Source organism: Pieris napi, chromosome 21 (genome assembly GCF_905475465.1).
Source record: "Pieris napi chromosome 21, ilPieNapi1.2, whole genome shotgun sequence".
Classification (NCBI taxonomy): domain Eukaryota; kingdom Metazoa; phylum Arthropoda; class Insecta; order Lepidoptera; family Pieridae; genus Pieris; species Pieris napi.
This window is the reverse complement of record NC_062254.1, coordinates 5,457,827-5,477,605: the sequence shown is the minus strand read 5'-3', so window position 1 is coordinate 5,477,605 and position 19,779 is coordinate 5,457,827. Positions and strand designations below refer to the sequence as shown.

Here is a 19,779-nt window from a genome sequence, read left to right as displayed (position 1 = left end):
GAGTCTATAATATATAGTTTTCTAGCACATTTTCGAAATTGAAAGTTGGCAACACAGAAGTTACTTTAATAGTTGTACTACTAGACACTAGTCTACTATGCCATTTGACAATTTAAATTTAGCAGCTAGATGTTAACTTTTGCTTTTACACGTTTTCTAAGTTTACTAATTAGTATGTTTCCGACGTATCAATTTATATTATACTTTATTGGTGTTTAAGAGTTAATTTATTATCTATATAATCTTGTGATAACCTGTTGCTTACAATTTTCTATATTATGTTGGTTGTACTCATACTTGTCTCTTCTTTTTGACACTAATACAAAATTTCAAAGAGGCGCCATTAAATTATATTTGCGCTTTTTTTGAAAAATATTCATATTTATATTCGTGTTTCGCACGTGAAACCTACATTAAAACGTTGCTGATTCTTAATTTTATGTACATCTATTTATTCACCTTTTGTTAAAAAGTTTTACGATGTTAAAAGTATATTTGAAGGTCTAAGAGTTTGATTTTAACCGTGGATGTTTATTAAGGGAGCCACTTTAAAGTATTTGACAACGTAAGATGGCGGCCTCATTTGAACTCCTTTGATATTTATTTCTTTCTTTATTTAAAGAACTTCTTATTACTGTTAGATTAAGCTGACTTTGAGGATTTAATAGTGGAATCAGTAAACAGCTATGGATACCAATTTAGATGATTCTCTGAATTTAGACAGCACAATGCAAGTGAGTATTTTTGAGTAAAATGCAGGTTCAACACCAAGATTTTATTGCTTTAATTTATTTTTTTATATGATATACAGAAAATTAATTTTCAAAGTAAAAAACATGATCATTATTTATTTATTTAATGTCGTGATTAACATATTGTATTGATTCCTGGTTACTTTTAAAAACATAGGTGGATTTTGAACAACCTGAGGAGACAGTATGCCACCAAGATGATATTATCCTTGATCAAGAGGATATTCCCATGGAGTTTGTGTATGAAGAGAAGCAAATGCTTATGGATACAACTGGAGAAGAAATTATAAGTAAGATATAATAAATAATACAATATTAAATTGATCTGAATTGAATAATCTTCATTTCTAAAATATTGTATCAGATGAATTGTTTTTTAATTACTATACATGTACATATATTTTTTACAGTTTCTGACTTCATAGGAGGCCAATTTAATTTACAAGACTTACAGAATGATCAAAGTGAATTAACTACTTTAAATCAAGTTCAGGTAAATTTGTCAAGACTGTTCACAGTAAATATGTATATATATATATTTCAAGTGCTAAGTATATTAACAATTTAAGAGTTTAAGTAGATCCTGTGTTTGGCTCCAAGCAAAATAATTATGACCATAGTTTAGAAATTAATTTATATTTAAAAAAAATATTCTAGAATATTAAACACTAAAATGTATTTTCTCTATGCCCTTTTCACAATATCCTGGCATATTTGTCTAGGTTAAATTTATTAGAACTGAAATGCTACTTTAATAGTTTTTACAGTAATTCTAACTCAAGCATATTTTTTTACTTTCAGAGCAATTATAATTTAACAACACAGTCGGATACTATGTTGGATTTGCAATTGAATCAACCAATTATTACCACACTACCAGAACAACTACAGAAGAATATTGTTATAACAACTGTGCAGGTACCGAATATTAATTTATTAATAAATTGCACTATTTTAGATTCTTGTAAAAATGACCAGACACTAGCTGCACCAGTTTATTTCTTTATCTTATCTTAATTAGCATGAATAATACATTAAATAAAATAGTTAATAATATAAAAGTAATAGCTTTATATGGAAAACATGTAGTACTTAAACTCACCAGCTATAAAATGTAACAATTATGTTCAACATATTTAATTATATGATACAACATATACTATACTATAAAAATAAAACTTCTGAGCTGCTTTTAAATAATCATAACATCACAACTTAAGTAATTTTAAACTATAAAAAACTGATTGTAGGCAAATAAACAAAGTATCCTGAGTTGGTTTTTCCAAGAAACAAAATGTATGTCTACTATATAAAAATAAGTCGGGTTTTCCTTCCTGACGCTATAACTCCAGAACGCACAAACCGATTTCCACGGTTTTGCATTCGTTGGAAAGGTCTCGGGCTCCGTGAGGTTTATAGCAAAGAAAATTCAGGAAAAATTTCAACAGAAAAGCGGGATCACCAAACGAAATGTTACATAAAACGAAGCCATCTGGTGGCGAAACGGAGTTCGCCGAGTTTGCTAGTATTATATATAATATCTACTTAAAATTATTGATTTATAATTTTCAGTCATCACCACGCAAGAAAGCTGAATCTCTACCAAAGCCAGTTGCAATTGCGCCCAAACCTTCAATGGCCAAACTTGTTAATATAGTACCTAAGCCCATGACATTAGTCTCGAACAAGAATATCAATAAAACTCAAACAATAGGATCTCTTCCAGGTTCTACTAAAGGAACTTTTTTAGGTGAGTGAAACTTTATTTACATCTGGGAAACGGTCATAAAATTTGTTATAATGCAAAAAAATAATTTAATTAACAAAATATTCTAAACTTTATTCAGCATAAATCATCATACACAGGTTTGTTTTTCATGATTTGATGTAAATAATGTAATAACAAATACTTAATATTATATGCATGAGTTTCATATAAAATTATAAGTTATAGTGTAATCGCAATCCATTTTTAGGTGTATTACCTTTACTACATATTTATTATTGACTTTTAAGTACTACTGTAACTTGCCTATTTACTTTAATCTAATAATTACACAAATAATTAATATGTCAATAGATTTGTGAAATAAATTATATATTTTAACTAGCAGACTGGCCAAGCGTTGCTGTGGCTAAGGTTTTTTGTATTACGAAGTAGTAAACGTAGTATTCAAGGGAAACGGTAGGAGAACACCAGTCATGGGGACCACCACACTATTGGTTATGCAATTAAATTGTAGCTTATGTGAAACAATGGTACATTCAACACAGCGCCATCTGTTAGAATTGTGACTATCAAATAATAAACAAATATTTTGCAATAAAATAATATTGCGGTTATACTATTAATATTGAGAAGTAAGCTATCCCTTCTTTTAAGTTAGATCAAACTGTTCGGTAATTTAGGAGTCCATAGCGGACAAACAACGTGACACGTAATTTATGTATATTTTAATATTATTATTTGTTATTTACAGCTCAAATTGGCAAGCAGATTCTAATGATGCCATCAAATCCTCAAAAGGTTAAACTAATCAGCGGAAGTCAAGGAAATTCCAGTCAGGTAAATGATCTATACCTTAACTTAAATCTTCTCGAAAGATAGTTTAGTACTTAGAATGAAGATAACAACAATTTAATTTAACTCTCCTTCTATTTTGAGTTAATTTGATTAAGTAAATAACACCTTATTTTTGAGGGATTTTTATTGTTATCATTATAGTCATAAGCATTTCAAAATCAATCAAAAAAATGTGTCAAGTTGTTTTTGACAGTTCTTTATGGGCATATTACTTTACTGTGCTTTAAAAAACAGTAGCATTACAATCTCTAAGTTTGGCCTCAGATATCTATACCTGTTTCTGTGTCATTTTTGTTCTGAATAGGCAAGTAGATGATCTGTGTCTGACACTTGTGACACACAGAAAAAAATTGCAGTCTCAATAGAGATACCTGAATGGTCTGACAAAAAAATGAATCCTAATAGCCATACCGACAAACATTGCAGTAACCCACTATACGATTACAAATTTTGCTAAATTCTTACCAATAGAGCTTAAAACTAATGTCCATATACTAATTTGTATATCAAACAATCTCGTTTTGAGCGCTGTCAAATATGCTAAACTTCACACACAAAAAAAAAAGTTGAACATTGAACATTCTGGAATACCAGCCTTAGTTTAGTAAAATAGTAAGACAGATTTAATGTTTAGAGTATTAAAAATTAGTGCCTTTAATAATAAATTTATATACGATTACAGGTTCAATTTCTTCCAAAAACTGTCTCTTCCCACGGCAAGCCTATGAAAATTATAACACTACCAGGTTTGTACTATTATTACTAATTAAATATTTTATTTAACCGTATATAGTGTTTAATAAACGTGTTATTACAATTACAATTTTGTGTTTTTTCAGCTAGTCAAGCAAAAATGGACTCTAAGCAGACGGTAATAACAAAGGTATTGCCTAATACAAATGTTCAACCGCAAACACGTTATGTCACCATCAAACCCAACAGTAGTGTACCCGTCTCTGTCAGGAATAAGGTACTTATATTTTATTATAATATGAGCTTTGTAATTTAAATAATGTGTTGATAGTCTGAAATCATAAATTAACTTCATATAATTAATTCTCATGTTTAATTCAAATATTTGTTTAAGTTTTTGTCGAATGTAAAAAAAAAGGTGCGTGTACTTATGTACGCGCGTAAGTTATACTTCTTTGGCATTATTAAAAATAGTGTTTGATTGCATGCAAATAATTAATTACAATTAAATAATCAAAGACTGGAAATGGAGTCATTATAGTCAATAAAGTTCAGTTTACATTTGAAAAATTAAATAAATATATTTTATTATTATTCTCTTACATTAAGTGTAACATAAATTCTATTATTATTCGAATGTTGTTTTTAAATTATGTCCAATGCGGTAGCATCTTCCGTGGGCAACTTCATTCTGTTAATTTTGTGTCACGGTGCGCGCGCATCGTAAAATTTCACTCTCATCAATTTTTCATAACGCGCCTAAAGAAGTATAACTTCAAATATATCGATTACTTATAAATAATTAAGTTTTTCCAATGTGAATTCAATTCTGTGTTGAGGCTAAAGTTTTTTAATAGAAATTTTGCTGTACCTGTATTATATATTTACCGCAAGGGCTAGATACATTATGTAAACTGGAGATACTAAGTTCGATTCACATACACAAAGATTAATCCCGTAATTGGTAAACAACTTTATAAACGATTTTAGAAAAATAAAAAAAACCTAATTTTTAAAATTAAATAAAAGTAACAAAATTTTTTTTCTTTAACTACATGTTCTTTGACATATTTTTTTATCAATATATCTCTACATACATATATAAAAACTTCAAAAAATACATTAAAGGAAAAGCACTTTGAAATTATTTTTGTCAACAGGTAATATTGGTATCACCTAACGAACAAAGTGTTAAATTAAAAAAGAAGCAAGAAATAATATCGCTTCAACCAATGGCCAAACTGCTTCCAAAAGGTAAAATATAAATAAACTTTAGTCCCTGTAAATTAAAAAAAAAAAAATATCGTCTTAAAAATTGTGATCTGTATATATATATATATTAGGGTGGTCCTTATTTTTCGACTTTTGAATTATCCTCGAGGCACTTTCTCATTTGATTATATACCTCTAAATATGAAATACGTGTTTTTTTGTTTTTGTTTTTGTTAAGATTTAGAGGTCGCTACCAGCTGTCAAATTTTTTACAAATAAAATATTTTTTATATTATTTACAGTCAATTAGATACCAGTCTTGATGTCTCTAAATTGAGTGACAGACAAGCAACTATGGTCGTGACATCTACTTTGAAATGTGCAGGCTGTGGTCCATCAGAATTTAATGTCAATAGATCTACTATGCGTCGGTAATGGGTCAAAAATCGCAAAGCTGTGCAGATTCGCTCAAAAGCGAGTTTAAACCTAATTCGTCATTAACAATCCATTGGGACGGTAAACTTCTCGAAGACATTACTGGGCACAAAACTAAAGATCGGCTGCCAATTTTGACATCAGAATATGGAATTTATCAACTACTCGCTATTCCAAAATTGGAACGTGGAACAAGCGAAGCTTGTGCGTCCAGCTGTCTATGAAGCTATAAAGTCATGGAATTTGAGCTATAAAGTAAAATGTTAGACAATGTTTTGACACTACTGCTGTAAATACCGGCTTAAGGAGTGGAGTATTCGTCCTTCTGGAGCGCAAAATGAATAAAAATAAGCTTTGGTTTGCTTGTCGTCACCACATAATGGAAATTATGTTGTCAGCTGTAGTGGATCAATCGCTTGCCCCATCTAGCGCTCCTGATATACAATTATTCAAAAGATTTAAGAACAATTGTAACACTATTGACCAAAGCGACTTCAAATCAATAACAGCTGATGACGCTGAGGCAAATATTCTTGCAGAAGTGGCCGCAGACAGGATTTCGTTTGCATAAAAGCAACTTCAAGTACATGAACCTCGACATGACTACAGAGAACTGTTGAATCTTACTATTATTTCCTTAGGAGGTGTTCCTGACAAAAGCGTTTCATTTCAGAGACCTGCTGGTCTTCATCGAGCTAAGTGGATGGCAAGAGTCTTGTACAGTTTAAAAATGTATTTATTTAAGCATCAGTTTAAGCTAACGAAGAAGGACGAAAAGGCTGTGAGAGAAATATGTATTTTCACGGTGATGATTTATGTCAAATATTGATCAAGCAGTCTTCGAGTCAGTCAGCACTAAGAAACGACTTACAATTATTAATAGACCTTAAAGCTTCAACAGAAATATAGCTACTGATGCGCTGATAAAGATTTTAAATAATTTGTCAGAAGACAGTTTCGCTTGCGTTTTTCAATGACGAAGTTTCAGTTCAAGAAAATAAAAAAATGGTAGAAGTACTCAAAATTTAAGGCACAGAAGATTGCTTAAAACGAATAAACCTTGACATCGCACATATCAACAAAAAAAATAGAAAACTTCGTGAGTAGTCGTTCCTTAAGATTCTTCCAGACCCTAGATCTCTCATCATGTTTTTTTTAAAAGACGTCGAAACCTGGAACGAAGACGCTGATTATATAGCTGCCAAAAATATCGTTCATTCATTGCGAATAGTGAACGACATAGCTGAGAGGAATGGTAGAATATAAAAAATTAATTACCACAAATGAAGAACAGAAGCAATATTTGCTTTTGATGGTAAAAGAGTATAGGATAAAGTACCCTAATACTAACAATTCAACCCTTGTATCTTTAAAATAAACAAATCAGGTATCTATATAATATCTTAATTAATAACAATAACAATAATTTCGTAACATTTTTAAGACCTGGGTTTAAAAATAAAGAATTTTAACAATTACAGATTTTCAATTTTTATTTAAAATTCAAACCTTGGTAGCGACCTCTAAATATCATTTAAAAATTTCAAAAAAAATACTGAAACACTTTTTTATGGTATATATCCAAATTACGTGGTGCCCCGCGAAATTAAAGAAAAAAAATTTTTTTCTTAGGAATAAGGACCACCCTAATATATATATATATATATATATATATACATATATTACCTTATGCGTTATATGAATAAAAATGTTTTAATGATAGGTGCTAGAGCATAATTTTTAAAATATTATTCTAATAGTTACACCAGCGGATAGCAAAGTGCCGACCAGCGCGTTGTCGTCTTCACAGAATGTGATTTTGAAGTCAACAGCGCCGCCTGCGCAGGTATTTTTTTTTTTAATATTTTGTGTTACTGAAAATAAAATCTGTTCAATTCAAGGTTTATCTATAATTATGGTCACGAGACAATAATTTTTCATTTAAAATATACATATCACTTGTATTATATATCAGTGATTTTAAAAATATTAATTTCTAGGTTAGCACGACAGCTGATTCGTCAAGGACACAAATTCATCAAATAAATGTTCCGGGAAAAGGGGTATGTATACTAAAATTTACTTAAATTCATATCTTTTACGATTTTGCGCGTTTATTTTTTATGTAATGCTCACCTGGTGTTAAGCGATACCGCCGCCCATACTCACATTGCCAGAATTATCATTAGAGTTAATTAAATTGAATTAATATGTGTATTCTTAAATTTGTGATAGTGGTTAATAAAAAAATATTTTAGGTACACAAGGTAAAAAAAAACTTTAGAGGTGTCAAGGGACACCCGGATGGAACGAAATTCCTTTCGATTAATTTATATGTTAATTGGTATCATAACAGTATGATAGATTTTCTCGACACCAATCTTACGACGAAAAAAAAAAAAGCCAACATCACGAGGTGTTCCCAGGCGGTCACCCATCCAAGTACTGACCTCGCCCGACGTTGCTTAGCTTCGGTGATCGGACGAGAACCGGTGTATTACAATAGCAAATAGCAAAAAAGTGTCGTGACAACTTTTCGTAAGATTTTTTTCCGTCTAGCCCCCTTTCACAACGCGCGATAAGGAACTTCGTTCCAAAAATATTTCCGCAATTAAAAATCTAGACGGGAAATTCTACGTCACGTTTTTTCTTTTAAAGAAATTAACCATGATTTTTTCAGATTCAATTTATTCGAATCGTCACAAATTCTGGGGCAACTAAGTCGGTCGTGAAACAGCCGCAAAAGATGATAACAATACCAAAGTCAAGCGTAGTCACGGATAATAGTAGTAGAGGTTAGTGTATGACAATATGTTATTTATAACGGACTTCTATGTGGTGTAAGGGAGAGTTCAAGTATTACGTAACGATTTGGGGGGAGGGGTCCTTTTGTTAAACGTTACGATGCGGGGCGGGGATTGAATTACGCGCTATTGTTAATATTATTTTCGACTTCCAGTACTTTGCACCACATAATGGTAACTTTTAGGTATAAAGAGTCACTAGGTGATCAGTGATCACGAAACGTTTTACTATACTTGGGTACAGAAAAAAGGTTACGGCGCGTTACACGGGGGGTTTAATTTAATCACGTTAATTTAATCAATAATTTCCAACAATTCCGTAACGTAATACTTGAATATATTATTGGAATTAGATAATTTTTATATTTAAATGTAGTATGTTTTCGAAATTCTAGGAAAAACTAGGATTTTAAGCTTAAGGTAACTTAAAAAAGTTTCATCAAAGTCGATTCAGTAGTCTTTGAGATACGGTTTTTTGAGATTTGATTTCTTGGTATTGCTTCATCTCAAATAAATTAGCCAGAGTTAAGATGAAAATATGCGACCATTATTGCGCCAAATGTTGTGGGAGGCAAAAAACTCGCCCAACCATAAAATTTTAATACACGTGTGGATTGATTCATAGGCAAGTTTTCTAGAATAATTAAATATTGATTGATTTCTCGCTTCAACTCTCATAAATTCCATGTTTATATTATAATCTTGATTATATTATTCATAAAGCAAAGAAAATTCACATACATTAAAAGTTTTTGTTGTTCACTTCAAAATCGCTCATTCACCGATATATCACTTGATGGCAATGTTTTTCATATACTAACAATTCGTTTAATATGTATAAAAAAGACCCTCCATACAAATTGTACCATAAAACATGTGCCAATTTGTTTTTTTTTATTTGCAAACAAACTGTATGAATTTATAATTTTTTTCTAAAAGAGTTAACAAAACTTTTTGGTTTTGATTACTAGAATCCACAGGATACAACATTCATTGTCATAATGCACAGAACACATAGAACTTTATTTCTCATGACATGTCCGTTGTCAATTTCTCTGTCAGTTGGTAGTCGCTTGTAGATCCATATGAATATAAAAAATAATTTCAAAATTTAAAGTTAATTATTAAAAAAAAAATAGAGTGTAATTGTATATACGAATCATTGACATTAAAAAATAAATTGTGTAAAAAATCGGTTATGTAATAACAATTTATTAAATTGTTATACACGTATCCAATTATAAAAATTTAGAATATTGGTTAATTAAAAAATATATCTAATTCTCCAATACCGTCTCTAAAGTGGAAAAAATTCTGATTAATTAAAAGAGATTATCATTGGTAGTTTCATAATAAATAAATATGTCTATAACGTCACGTATATAGTTCTTAACTGTTTAAAATATTACAAAACTTATGGCATATATCTGGCCTTAAAAGAAAATAAATCATTAAAAATGGAAGATATTTAAATTTTACGTAATTGGGTTTGAAAATTTATTTCTGTATTCAAATAATTAATGACAAATATCGAATTTATAGTTGTCATTAAACTAGTCAAGAATATTGCGTTTGCATATACATCGAATAACTCTTAGATTTAAGTTATTTATTTAACTTGTTGGGTTATAGTATAAACTTTTTTAGCCGCAGAACTGAAACCGCCAAAACTAGTGAAGATTGCGCCATTAAAACACGTAAGCATATTTAGAGTTTTTAATACAATTTTTATATTTAATTGAAATTATTGTCAAATATATTTCGTGTCGGTTATTTTACATGTGCAACATGTTCTCAAAGTAATAAATCTTTTTCTTCAATAAACACTAAACAGTTCAGAGGATTATACCCTGATAGCTTTTATTTTCATACAAATATTATTTGAGAGGTTTTCAGTTATTCTTTAACGTTTAATTTATTTTTACTATTTAGACATATCCAAGAGCAAGTTTTTTATAAGTAAGAAACGTTAGGATATTATTAGATGCTTAAAGTTGTTGCTGATAACTTAAGTTTTTGTTAAGACGAGACTTAAAAAACGAATTGGCGCTAGAACCTTTTAGATTTGGACGTTTGACCAAAGATAATAAAGCTACATTCAAGATTATCAATATTTTCTCTCGCATAACTAGTCACGACTATACCGTCTTGTAAATTCTTTATCACAAATTCCACAAGCTCTTAGAATAATTAAAAATGCTACAGTAATGGACTAGCATACAGCCCTTACATCTTATACGGACAAGATTTGGATAAGAAAAAAAGTTTCGTTAGCACACGACACGGTCTGACTTTTGATTTGACGCAACACTATTAAAAAGCTAAATTTTTATTAAAAGTTTTTTTCGTCAATGAAACTTCGAATACGACTTTAACGAAAACAAATCTAAATATATAAAAAATATCCAGGTACGTTCATCTCAGAGTTTATTGGCACCCTTAACTGAACCAGATAAGGTCCAATTGGATGACAATCTAATGGAATCATTTATTAAAACCGAGTCGAAGGAAGAAATAGAAACTCTTATAGAACAAAGCATGAGTGATGAAGTTAGTGTGGATTTTAAATATTCGGTAAGTGTTTGAGAATTTGAAAATAATAATATCCATGATCCATCAATTATTTCATATTTTTTCGTTAATTAGAATGAAATGTCTAATTATAATTTTATATATTACATTTTTGTACTTAATACAAAGCTAGGTAGCTTTCGTAACCGACGAATGTGTCAAAAAACTTTTATATTAATAAAACTGAACTATCTCATTATATTTACTTTATAGCGTAAATACAATTTGATAGATAGAGAGTTACTCAATTTAGTTAAAGCAAGGTAAAAAACTAACTTTAGAAAGTTCGTCTTTAAATTTCGTCCTGCGATAAGAAATTTTATAAACTAAATCATTTGAATAAAAATACAGGAACGATAATTATCTGGTATTTTATTACCAGTTTTGATTGTTTTTTTAATTTTCAGAAAATAGAAGAGGAAAATAGCAGAGACAGTTCACGAATGGAGCAGGAATCTCAGGAACACCCCTTAATAGTGATACCATCAAGTTTTGAGCATACTGTAGAGGTGAAAAGCGATTTTGAAAAATCCGTACGTATTCATTATCAGTTTTTTCAACTAACATTTTGGTGTTTTCTTGAATTAATTACCTCGGAATTTGCTTATTGCGCTTTGCGCTCTCAAATCAATATGCGCTATTGGACATTTCATGTTGTATATAAATTTTTCGTCTTTAAGTACTTAAAATATCGAAACTTTAATTTTTGTGTTGACCCGTGTTTTTTTGCAGAATGAATCGGAAAATATAACAGCTGCTCTAAAAGAAGAGAATGATTCAGCGAGCACCTATGAAGATGCCAACTTTTCTTACAATGAACAAGGTGAATATTTCCGCTTACCATGAGCACCAAACATCATAAATAAAATAAATCATTGGAGCTACAACCTTTTTAGGTCTGGGCCTCAGATTTCTGTATCTGTTTCATGATCATTTGTTAATCTAATAGGCAAGTAGGTGATTAGCCTTCTTTGCTGTCGACTTTTTGGATCTAAGGCAAGTCGGTTTCACCACGATGTTTTCTTTCACCGTTCAAGCGAATGTTTATGCACCCATAGAAAGAAATTCCATTGGTGCAGCCGAGGATCGAACCTACAACCTCAGGGATGAGAGTCGCACGCTGAAGCCACTTGCTCAACACTGCTTAAACATACTTCATATAAACTTTATTTCATACAACTTGTAGTAAATAATTCGACCGTCATTCACTTCTATAAAATGATTATACAAACGTTATACCTAACTTTAAAATAAGTTTCATAATTTGTGCTCTAGTTATTTTAGTAAAATTGCATCATTAACTGTAACTTCCAATAGATATAATTAAACGTGTTTTGGATACAAATATCTTGCCGTTCAATTGCTTGTAGTTCTCTGAATGTCCGCAGCTTTTTCCCAAGGATGGCATCAAAATTCAAAAGTCAGGTTCGCTATCGTTATTGGAAGTTGCAGAGTATGGAATTTATATCAATTATTACTATATAGTTCAAGAAATTGAACATGATATTTTTGTCCATAAACTTATAAGTTAGTAATAAGAATGGACCTCGATTTTGATATATTTGTTAATTTTTGCAGCAATAGAAACAACGGATCTAGGTCTGCGACCGCGCAAGGCGTGTAACTGTACTAAATCGCAATGTTTAAAATTGTATTGTGACTGCTTCGCAAATGGGGAATTTTGTAATCAATGCAATTGTAATAACTGCTATAATAATTTGGAAAATGAAGAATTACGACAAAAGGCTATTCGGGGCTGTCTCGATAGAAATCCACATGCATTCAAGTGAGTATATTTATTTGTTTATTTGTGACATAAGCCATTAGGATGCGCAGAGGTGATGAGAACTTGGAGAAACTGATCGTGGTTGGCATACAAGGCAAAAGATCAGGTTGCTGTTCACCAACAAGATGGAGCGATCAAGTGGAAGACTTATCATCCTCAAAACTGTACTCTATCTTAAGAGAGGCGATGGACAGAAATCGGTGGAAACAGATAGTCCGCTCCAGATGCTTTCTTGCTCGCCAAGAGAGGAGCCATTAGAAAAAAAATAAAAAAATGTGCGTGTACTAGTGTACACACGTTAGAAGTGAAACTTCTTTATGACCTTATTTTTCGAAATTTATCTATATGCAACTTTACAGAAATTGGTTAAATAAAGTTAAATTAGATAAAGTTTAACAAAAGGCTTTTATTATCATAGACATGAACACAAATACAATTATTTAATTTTAACTTATTACTGTACTACTATGTAGTACTAAGATTATTACAGAATTTCATGAATTGTAATAGAATTATTAGTATTACTATCATTGTTTTCGTTATTATATATTTTTGTTACTAATGGCTTCGAATCTCTTCGGATCAACCGTGGTAGGGACAAGAAAAAGATGGCGCGTAACGGAAAAAGATGGCGCGTAATCGAAAAATGTGACAAATGTGTGTAAAATTTTTTCCAACGCCGATAAAGAAGTTTGACTTCAAAAAGCAACATGCCGCGTGGGAGAAGTTTTGTAGCAACCTGCTACAAAATTTCTCCCATACGTCGATAAAGAAGAACGCGTAACGAAAAAATGTTACACTAAATTTTTTTCCAACCCCGATAAAGAAGTTTCACTTAAAAAAACGTGTGGGTCGTGGGGACTGCCGCGGTAAAGCTATTGCATATATTTTTTTCAACTTATACAATTATAATTATTTATTTATGCAGTATTTTTTTTTCTTTGATATTAATTCAAGTTTTTTCTTTGATAAATTAATTCAATCTACCACTCTACCAGACTCAGACTAACTCGCCTATGGTCTGTCTCACAATAACGCGCACCTGCTGCACCGATCTCGTCAGAGAGATGTGAATAAGCAGGTGCGTTCTGTCCCGCTCTAACGCTTAAGGTTTTTCGGTTACGGAATTTCTGGATTCGGTCTCCACGCTCGAGGCCCGCGATAGAAGCTATGCAATAGCTTAAAACATAATCATATTCATAGTAATTAAATATGACTAAATAATATTTAAAGGTAAACTAAAGCTAAATCAGTCTAATTGCACTTCAACCGAAGAACTCTTTCAGTCAAATTATTTTTGTGTGATGAATAAAGGCAGATGAGTACTTTGGTTAAAACGGTCTAATAGGCATGTTTTATTTTTACGTATACAGGGGTAGGTAAGTTTCTTGTAGGACGGGTTGACTTGTACTAAGTCGCCACGGACTAAAGGAATAAATAATTGCTAAAAGAATAACAAATACGAAAAAGGGTATGAAGCGCGAATGTCTATGACAAGTTTCTGCCTTAAGAAATAAGAGAAGACGTATATTGAAGTACCGTAGCCATACAATGGCTTTGTATGTAAAAATATAGGCGAGAGAGTGAGGGTAGACTTGTAGAAATTTTTGTCTACCCACCTTGTCCATGTAAGGACAGAACAAATTATATTGCATTAAAAAGTTATCTTCGTATTACATTACATTTATTTATTTTACATAAAATAATAATAATATTTATAAAATATTTGTATTTTTCAGACCAAAAATAGGCAAATCGAAAGTTGGTGGACCAGAGATCGTGAGACGGCATACCAAAGGATGTAATTGTAAGAGAAGCGGTTGTCTCAAGAACTATTGTGAATGTTATGAGGTATATATATTGTACGGTGATTGTAACTTAATTTAGTTAGTTAAAAATTAATTAACTTCATTTACTTAGTTAGTTTAAAACATTAACACCCAATACATATTTATGTATTGAAGTATGCCTATGCCGTGTAATTTTACTATAACGAAATCTTTTTTGTTTGAATTTTAGAATAAATGAAAACAAATACTTAATAAAATCTATAAAGAAATGTGCTTCCCATACCCGAGAGTATTTATTTTATAATAATAATAATTTATTTATTGCAAGATTATGTTACAAAAATGTGTACAATCGTAAGTTCGCATATTCTGCCACACACAATGGCAGCAAATTTGTCTTAAGGAATATTACCTTATTAGTCAAAGTCAATTTTTATATTATTTGTATCGTACATAATATATCATACTTAATTAAATTTATATCAACTACATGGTCTAAGATCCCGCTATACAACGACCTTCACCGAGATGCTTATTTAATGAAACTTATTTTTTATATAATTTAATATGTCAATAAATATAATCCATATGGGTTGCCTAGCAAATTTCAGTCCAGAGTATGTTTAATTAATTTAAAAAAAAAATATTTTTCTAAACATTTCACCGGTATGATTATTAGATAAATTCTATACCAATCGAAAGTATGAAGCCCATAGAATATGCAAATGTTAGGTTGTTTTTAATCAATTAATTATTTATGTGTATATTTTTTATGTGACAGTAAAGTATATATACATCTTTAGTATAAAAGAAGGTTATAGTGATACATATATAATACTACCCTGATTAAAAATATTGATTGAAAAAAGTTCAAAAAATTTACTGCATGCAAATTAAAAAAAAAATTTTTTTTTAAAATATTAATTAAACATACTCTGGACTGAAATTTGCTAGGCAACCCATATGGATTATATTTATTGACATATTAAATTATATATAAAATAAGTTTCATTAAATAAGCATCTCGGTGAAGGTCGTTGTATAGCGGGATCTTATACTAACAGTGTCTCTCTCTATAATTTGGGATATATTTATTAATTAATATTTTTTCCTTGTACCAGGCGCGCATAGCTTGCACAGCGATGTGCAAATGTGTGGGATGTCGTAACGTGACTGATTGTATGGAGCAAGGTCGGTTTGAGCGAGCCGCGAGACCCAATCACTCGTCGCAGTCTGCACATTTGAAGTAAGTACTTCTACAAAAAAAAAGGTTGCGTGTACTTATGTACGCGCGTAAAAAGTTATACTTCTTTGGCATTATTAAAAATAGTTTTTGATTGCATGCAAATAATTAATTACAATTAAATAATCAAAGACTGGAAAAGGAGTCATTATAGTCAATAAAGTTCAGTTTACATTTGAAAAATTAAATAAATAAATATTTATTATTATTCTCTTATAGTGTAACATCAATTTTTCATAACGCGCCTAAAGAAGTATAACTTCAAAAATCTTCGACATGAATTGATAAGTATTAATTTTTAGATAAGTTTTAATAGTTATTTATTACCTTTAATCAAGTTTAGTATGCCAGCGAAGGTAAACTAACCATGGACTTATTTTGATTAATATATACATATATATTAATCAAAATAAGTCCATAAGTTATATGTATACAATAATATACAATTAATGCTTTAATTATTGTCACTATCAATTCAGCTCCGTGAGTTGTTCCTACCTTTTTATACACTACACCAACGCCTGCAGCAAAAAAAATAAACTACATATTTGAAAAATATTGGTGTCGATTAAACTCTTAATTAGAGTTTCTTATTAATATCTCAAAAGAAACGTCGCATTATGTACATTTTGTAATAAAAGTTTATTTAAACACAAAAGATTCGTAATTAATAATTAATTTACCTTGATAGGCAACCCTGCGCATTCATGACAAGCGAGGTGATAGAAGCGGTGTGCCAGTGCCTGGTGGCGGCGGCGGAAGGCGGTGAGCGGGAACTAGCGAAAGAGGAAGCGGAAGCGGATCCGCTGCGTGAAGTAATCGACGAGTTCGCCCGATGTCTGCAAGATATCATCGCTGCTGCGCATTCTTCGCCCATGGCCCAAGATGAGGTATATTGAATTTAGTAACGCAGTTCTCTGTACCCTAAGGCCCTGCGTTCGAATCACGGTTGGACAAATGGACAAGTGAAAAGAAGTGTGATGTCCCGGTGTCCGTATAAATGAGGTATGGAGCATACTCGTTTCTGGGTTTATTTTTTGATAGTCTGGCTAATAAATAATTGAATTATTTGAAAACGTCCGGATGGCAACACAGAATGTCATTGAATTTCTTAGGTTAGTATGATTTATTGTCTTGATACTTAATGCAATTACTCATTTTTATTTCTATTATATATTTTTTGAGAATAGTTAACAGGTAGCCTAAACTTTGTTTTATTGATTTTTTGGATTCTGATTTTGATTATTCCAAATAAAGTTGTTTTATAATAAATATAGTTTTAGTTTTACATGCAATGCTAGTCATTTTAAGTATCAATAGTAAAAAGACTAAATACGTATAGTATTTAATTTCATAGATATACAGTTACTAGTAAGTTTAATCCACAAAATATATCAACTTTTAGGGATACCATACTAAAAAAAATTGAATTTGCCGCGCTTTTCCGTTATCTCCTATCATTAGCCAGACTCTAGTCAATTTTAATTTAACATTTCGAGTCGAGCGTGTTTTATCCTGTGCAGGCAGTTTAAGATAATAATTTTTGAAGGTCCCTCGTTTCAGTTCGTTAACTCCTGTCAACCTGTATGAAAAAATCCAATACTATTTTGACATACAGGTGTCAAACTACTAACCCTTTATTTATAATATTAATAATAATTATTATTATTAAAGCAGATTTATAATGTCCATTGCAATGACCCATGTAAGGGCAATCTATTTGAATACTCGCTGTTATGAAAAAGGGGGGTAGTTATAATTTTTTATTGTTTCAGTGTCCGACATGACATCGATGGGCCGCCAAAAACCAAGTGTCTAGCAAACGCCGTGGTGATATTTGTAATTAGTTTAATTTATATAGACATTTAAAAATATCTGCAATTGTATTTATATGAAATACGAAGTCTCTTAAATTAATACACAAGAATTTCAAAAGTTAGTTTTGTTTAATCATGACATAACATGATGTTAGTTGTATTTTGGTTTAGATAATATAATGAGTGCAATTTTGTATAATCTTTTTTTGCTTGACTTAAGATAACAGTAATATTAGCTTTGTACGACGTGATAATTTTGAGACTACCCTCTGGAATTTTAGTGTAATTGAAACAAGCAATAATCGAGATAGGGATATCTGCCTACGTTGTTATTAATATTATTATAGTCGAAATGGTAGAATTCTATATACGATTCGTTAGAAATACGACTGGTAAGATTAGATTTACTACTTGATAGTAAAATTTACTGTTGCATAGTGATATATAGGAATATGAAGATTGAAATATTAGTCTTAAATCTTAATATTATATTTAAAGACTGTTTAACTAATTGTAAATAAGCACAATGGAATTATATTATGTAAATAATGTAAATATCGTATAAGATGGAATTTATTTAATAAAAGCGTAATAAATAACTGTTTTTTATTTTACATTTTATTGAAATTAGTACACATTATATAAAATTAATTAGAATGAGAATTCCCAAAGTGGTCCAAGGATTCCTAGGGATTGACGGTAAACCCGATCACACGTTGACATAAAATGTGCGTCCACAATTGAGCCACGAAACTAGAGAATAAATACAAGTTTTTTTTATTACTTCGAATGGGGAGTTTTCTTAATAAGTAAGTATATATCGGTTGCTTGCTCTGAACTAGATTTCAAAAGCACAGTTGGAGGGAAACTTTTTTTGATTGGCCATTTTACTGTCGACTAATAATTTAAAAAAATAAATAAATATGTTAGAAATGTAGCTGCACCGTTCGACCAGCAAAAGAGAAAAAACATTTCGGAGTCTGATTTAAAACAAATGGCGTAAATTCTGACGTTGCTTCAACCCAGTTGCTCATATTGTCGCCGTCGTCACCTCAGATGGCTTAACTCTCATTAACTAACAATCAAAATTAACAGTTGGGAGTTAGCGCTAAGTACGGCTCCTGTATGGGAAAACGTAGTATAGTTATATCACCTGATAATACAGAGACGTAGTAGTAGAGTCGCTTACAAGTACCTACGGGAGTGTCGGTAGTATTTCTTTCGATTTGTTTGTTTGAAATTAGTAAATACAAATACAATTCTGACTTACTTTATTTATTTATGAATACTAAGTTTTACACAGTTAAACAAACGCGGTATACTACTAGTATTGGATACATGTTAAGATTTATTAATCTAACAGGCCAAGTGCCTTTACATTTACTACCTTATCAAACTCAAAATAAATTTTATTCATATAGGCAATCAAGTACACTTTTGAACGTCAACAGAAAATATGTTAAATTGATTCCAAATTTACATTTAGTACCAGACAAGACAAGGGCGTAGAGGAACTAAGAAGAACTGGCAAGAAACTCTCCGCCATTTTTTTTAAATAGACAAGTTTTGAGTCATACAAATTGTTTGAACTGGAGCAAATCAATCCCAAGGATTAGGATCATTATTATAGACGTCAACAGTAACCTAGAAGTACAAACAAAAGATGAAACAAAACTAATAATAAGTAACGTAACAACTAAGTTTCGTAATAATCTTAATCATAAAAATATAAACGCAAAGTATATTGTACAAGTACAATAATCACAGGTGCAGGTCACAAAAAGATATTTGAAATATCTGATAGGAGGAGTTGGACGAACAGATTATTTTGGCGTATTTCCCAGCGCCATTTAATTTAACATATAAAATCGGAGATTCCGAGGGAATGTCCAAAATATTATTTTCATAGCTCATAACAACAATGTTAAATTAAAAATAAAATCTAGCAATTCTTTAAAATGAAGGCTTATAATCAAACTCGTTTTTAAACGACTACCAAAACGGTAGTATAAGTATAAACCCCAAAGCCATATAGGAGCGTAACAGAGACTTCGAAAGTGGCACGCAAAGTCTAGTAGCTCCGTTTAGTTGT

At 30.8% G+C, this 19,779-nt stretch overlaps 1 protein-coding gene across 2 annotated transcripts; it reads left to right on the top strand.

Annotated features, from left to right (window-relative positions):
• The first annotated feature begins 304 nt into the window (after positions 1-304).
• LOC125060360 (protein lin-54 homolog) lies at positions 305-18,286 on the top strand. Of its 2 annotated transcripts, XM_047665235.1 has the most exons (22): positions 305-565; positions 642-734; positions 910-1,042; positions 1,163-1,245; positions 1,554-1,670; positions 2,325-2,502; positions 3,233-3,318; positions 4,019-4,082; positions 4,176-4,306; positions 5,190-5,283; positions 7,437-7,522; positions 7,677-7,739; positions 8,357-8,471; positions 10,128-10,177; positions 10,890-11,054; positions 11,459-11,584; positions 11,784-11,874; positions 12,630-12,837; positions 14,577-14,688; positions 15,749-15,873; positions 16,562-16,760; positions 17,646-18,286. In XM_047665235.1, exons 2-22 carry the CDS (start codon positions 687-689, stop codon positions 17,655-17,657), a joined length of 2,286 nt encoding a protein of 761 aa, XP_047521191.1. In that variant the 5' UTR covers positions 305-565; positions 642-686; the 3' UTR covers positions 17,658-18,286. The 2 variants fall into 2 exon arrangements, with proteins under 2 accessions (XP_047521191.1, XP_047521190.1); XM_047665234.1 differs by having other exon boundaries at positions 305-734.
• The last annotated feature ends 1,493 nt before the right edge of the window (positions 18,287-19,779 follow it).

Excerpts from the sequence above, each read along its gene's own strand:
- LOC125060360 (XM_047665235.1), top strand. The coding sequence starts at position 687 with ATGGATACCAATTTAGATGATTCTCTGAATTTAGACAGCACAATGCAA. Across the intron at positions 5,284-7,436 it reads GGCCAAACTGCTTCCAAAAG|TTACACCAGCGGATAGCAAA; the intron begins GTAAAATATAAA and ends TTATTCTAATAG. Across the intron at positions 11,875-12,629 it reads CTTTTCTTACAATGAACAAG|CAATAGAAACAACGGATCTA; the intron begins GTGAATATTTCC and ends TAATTTTTGCAG.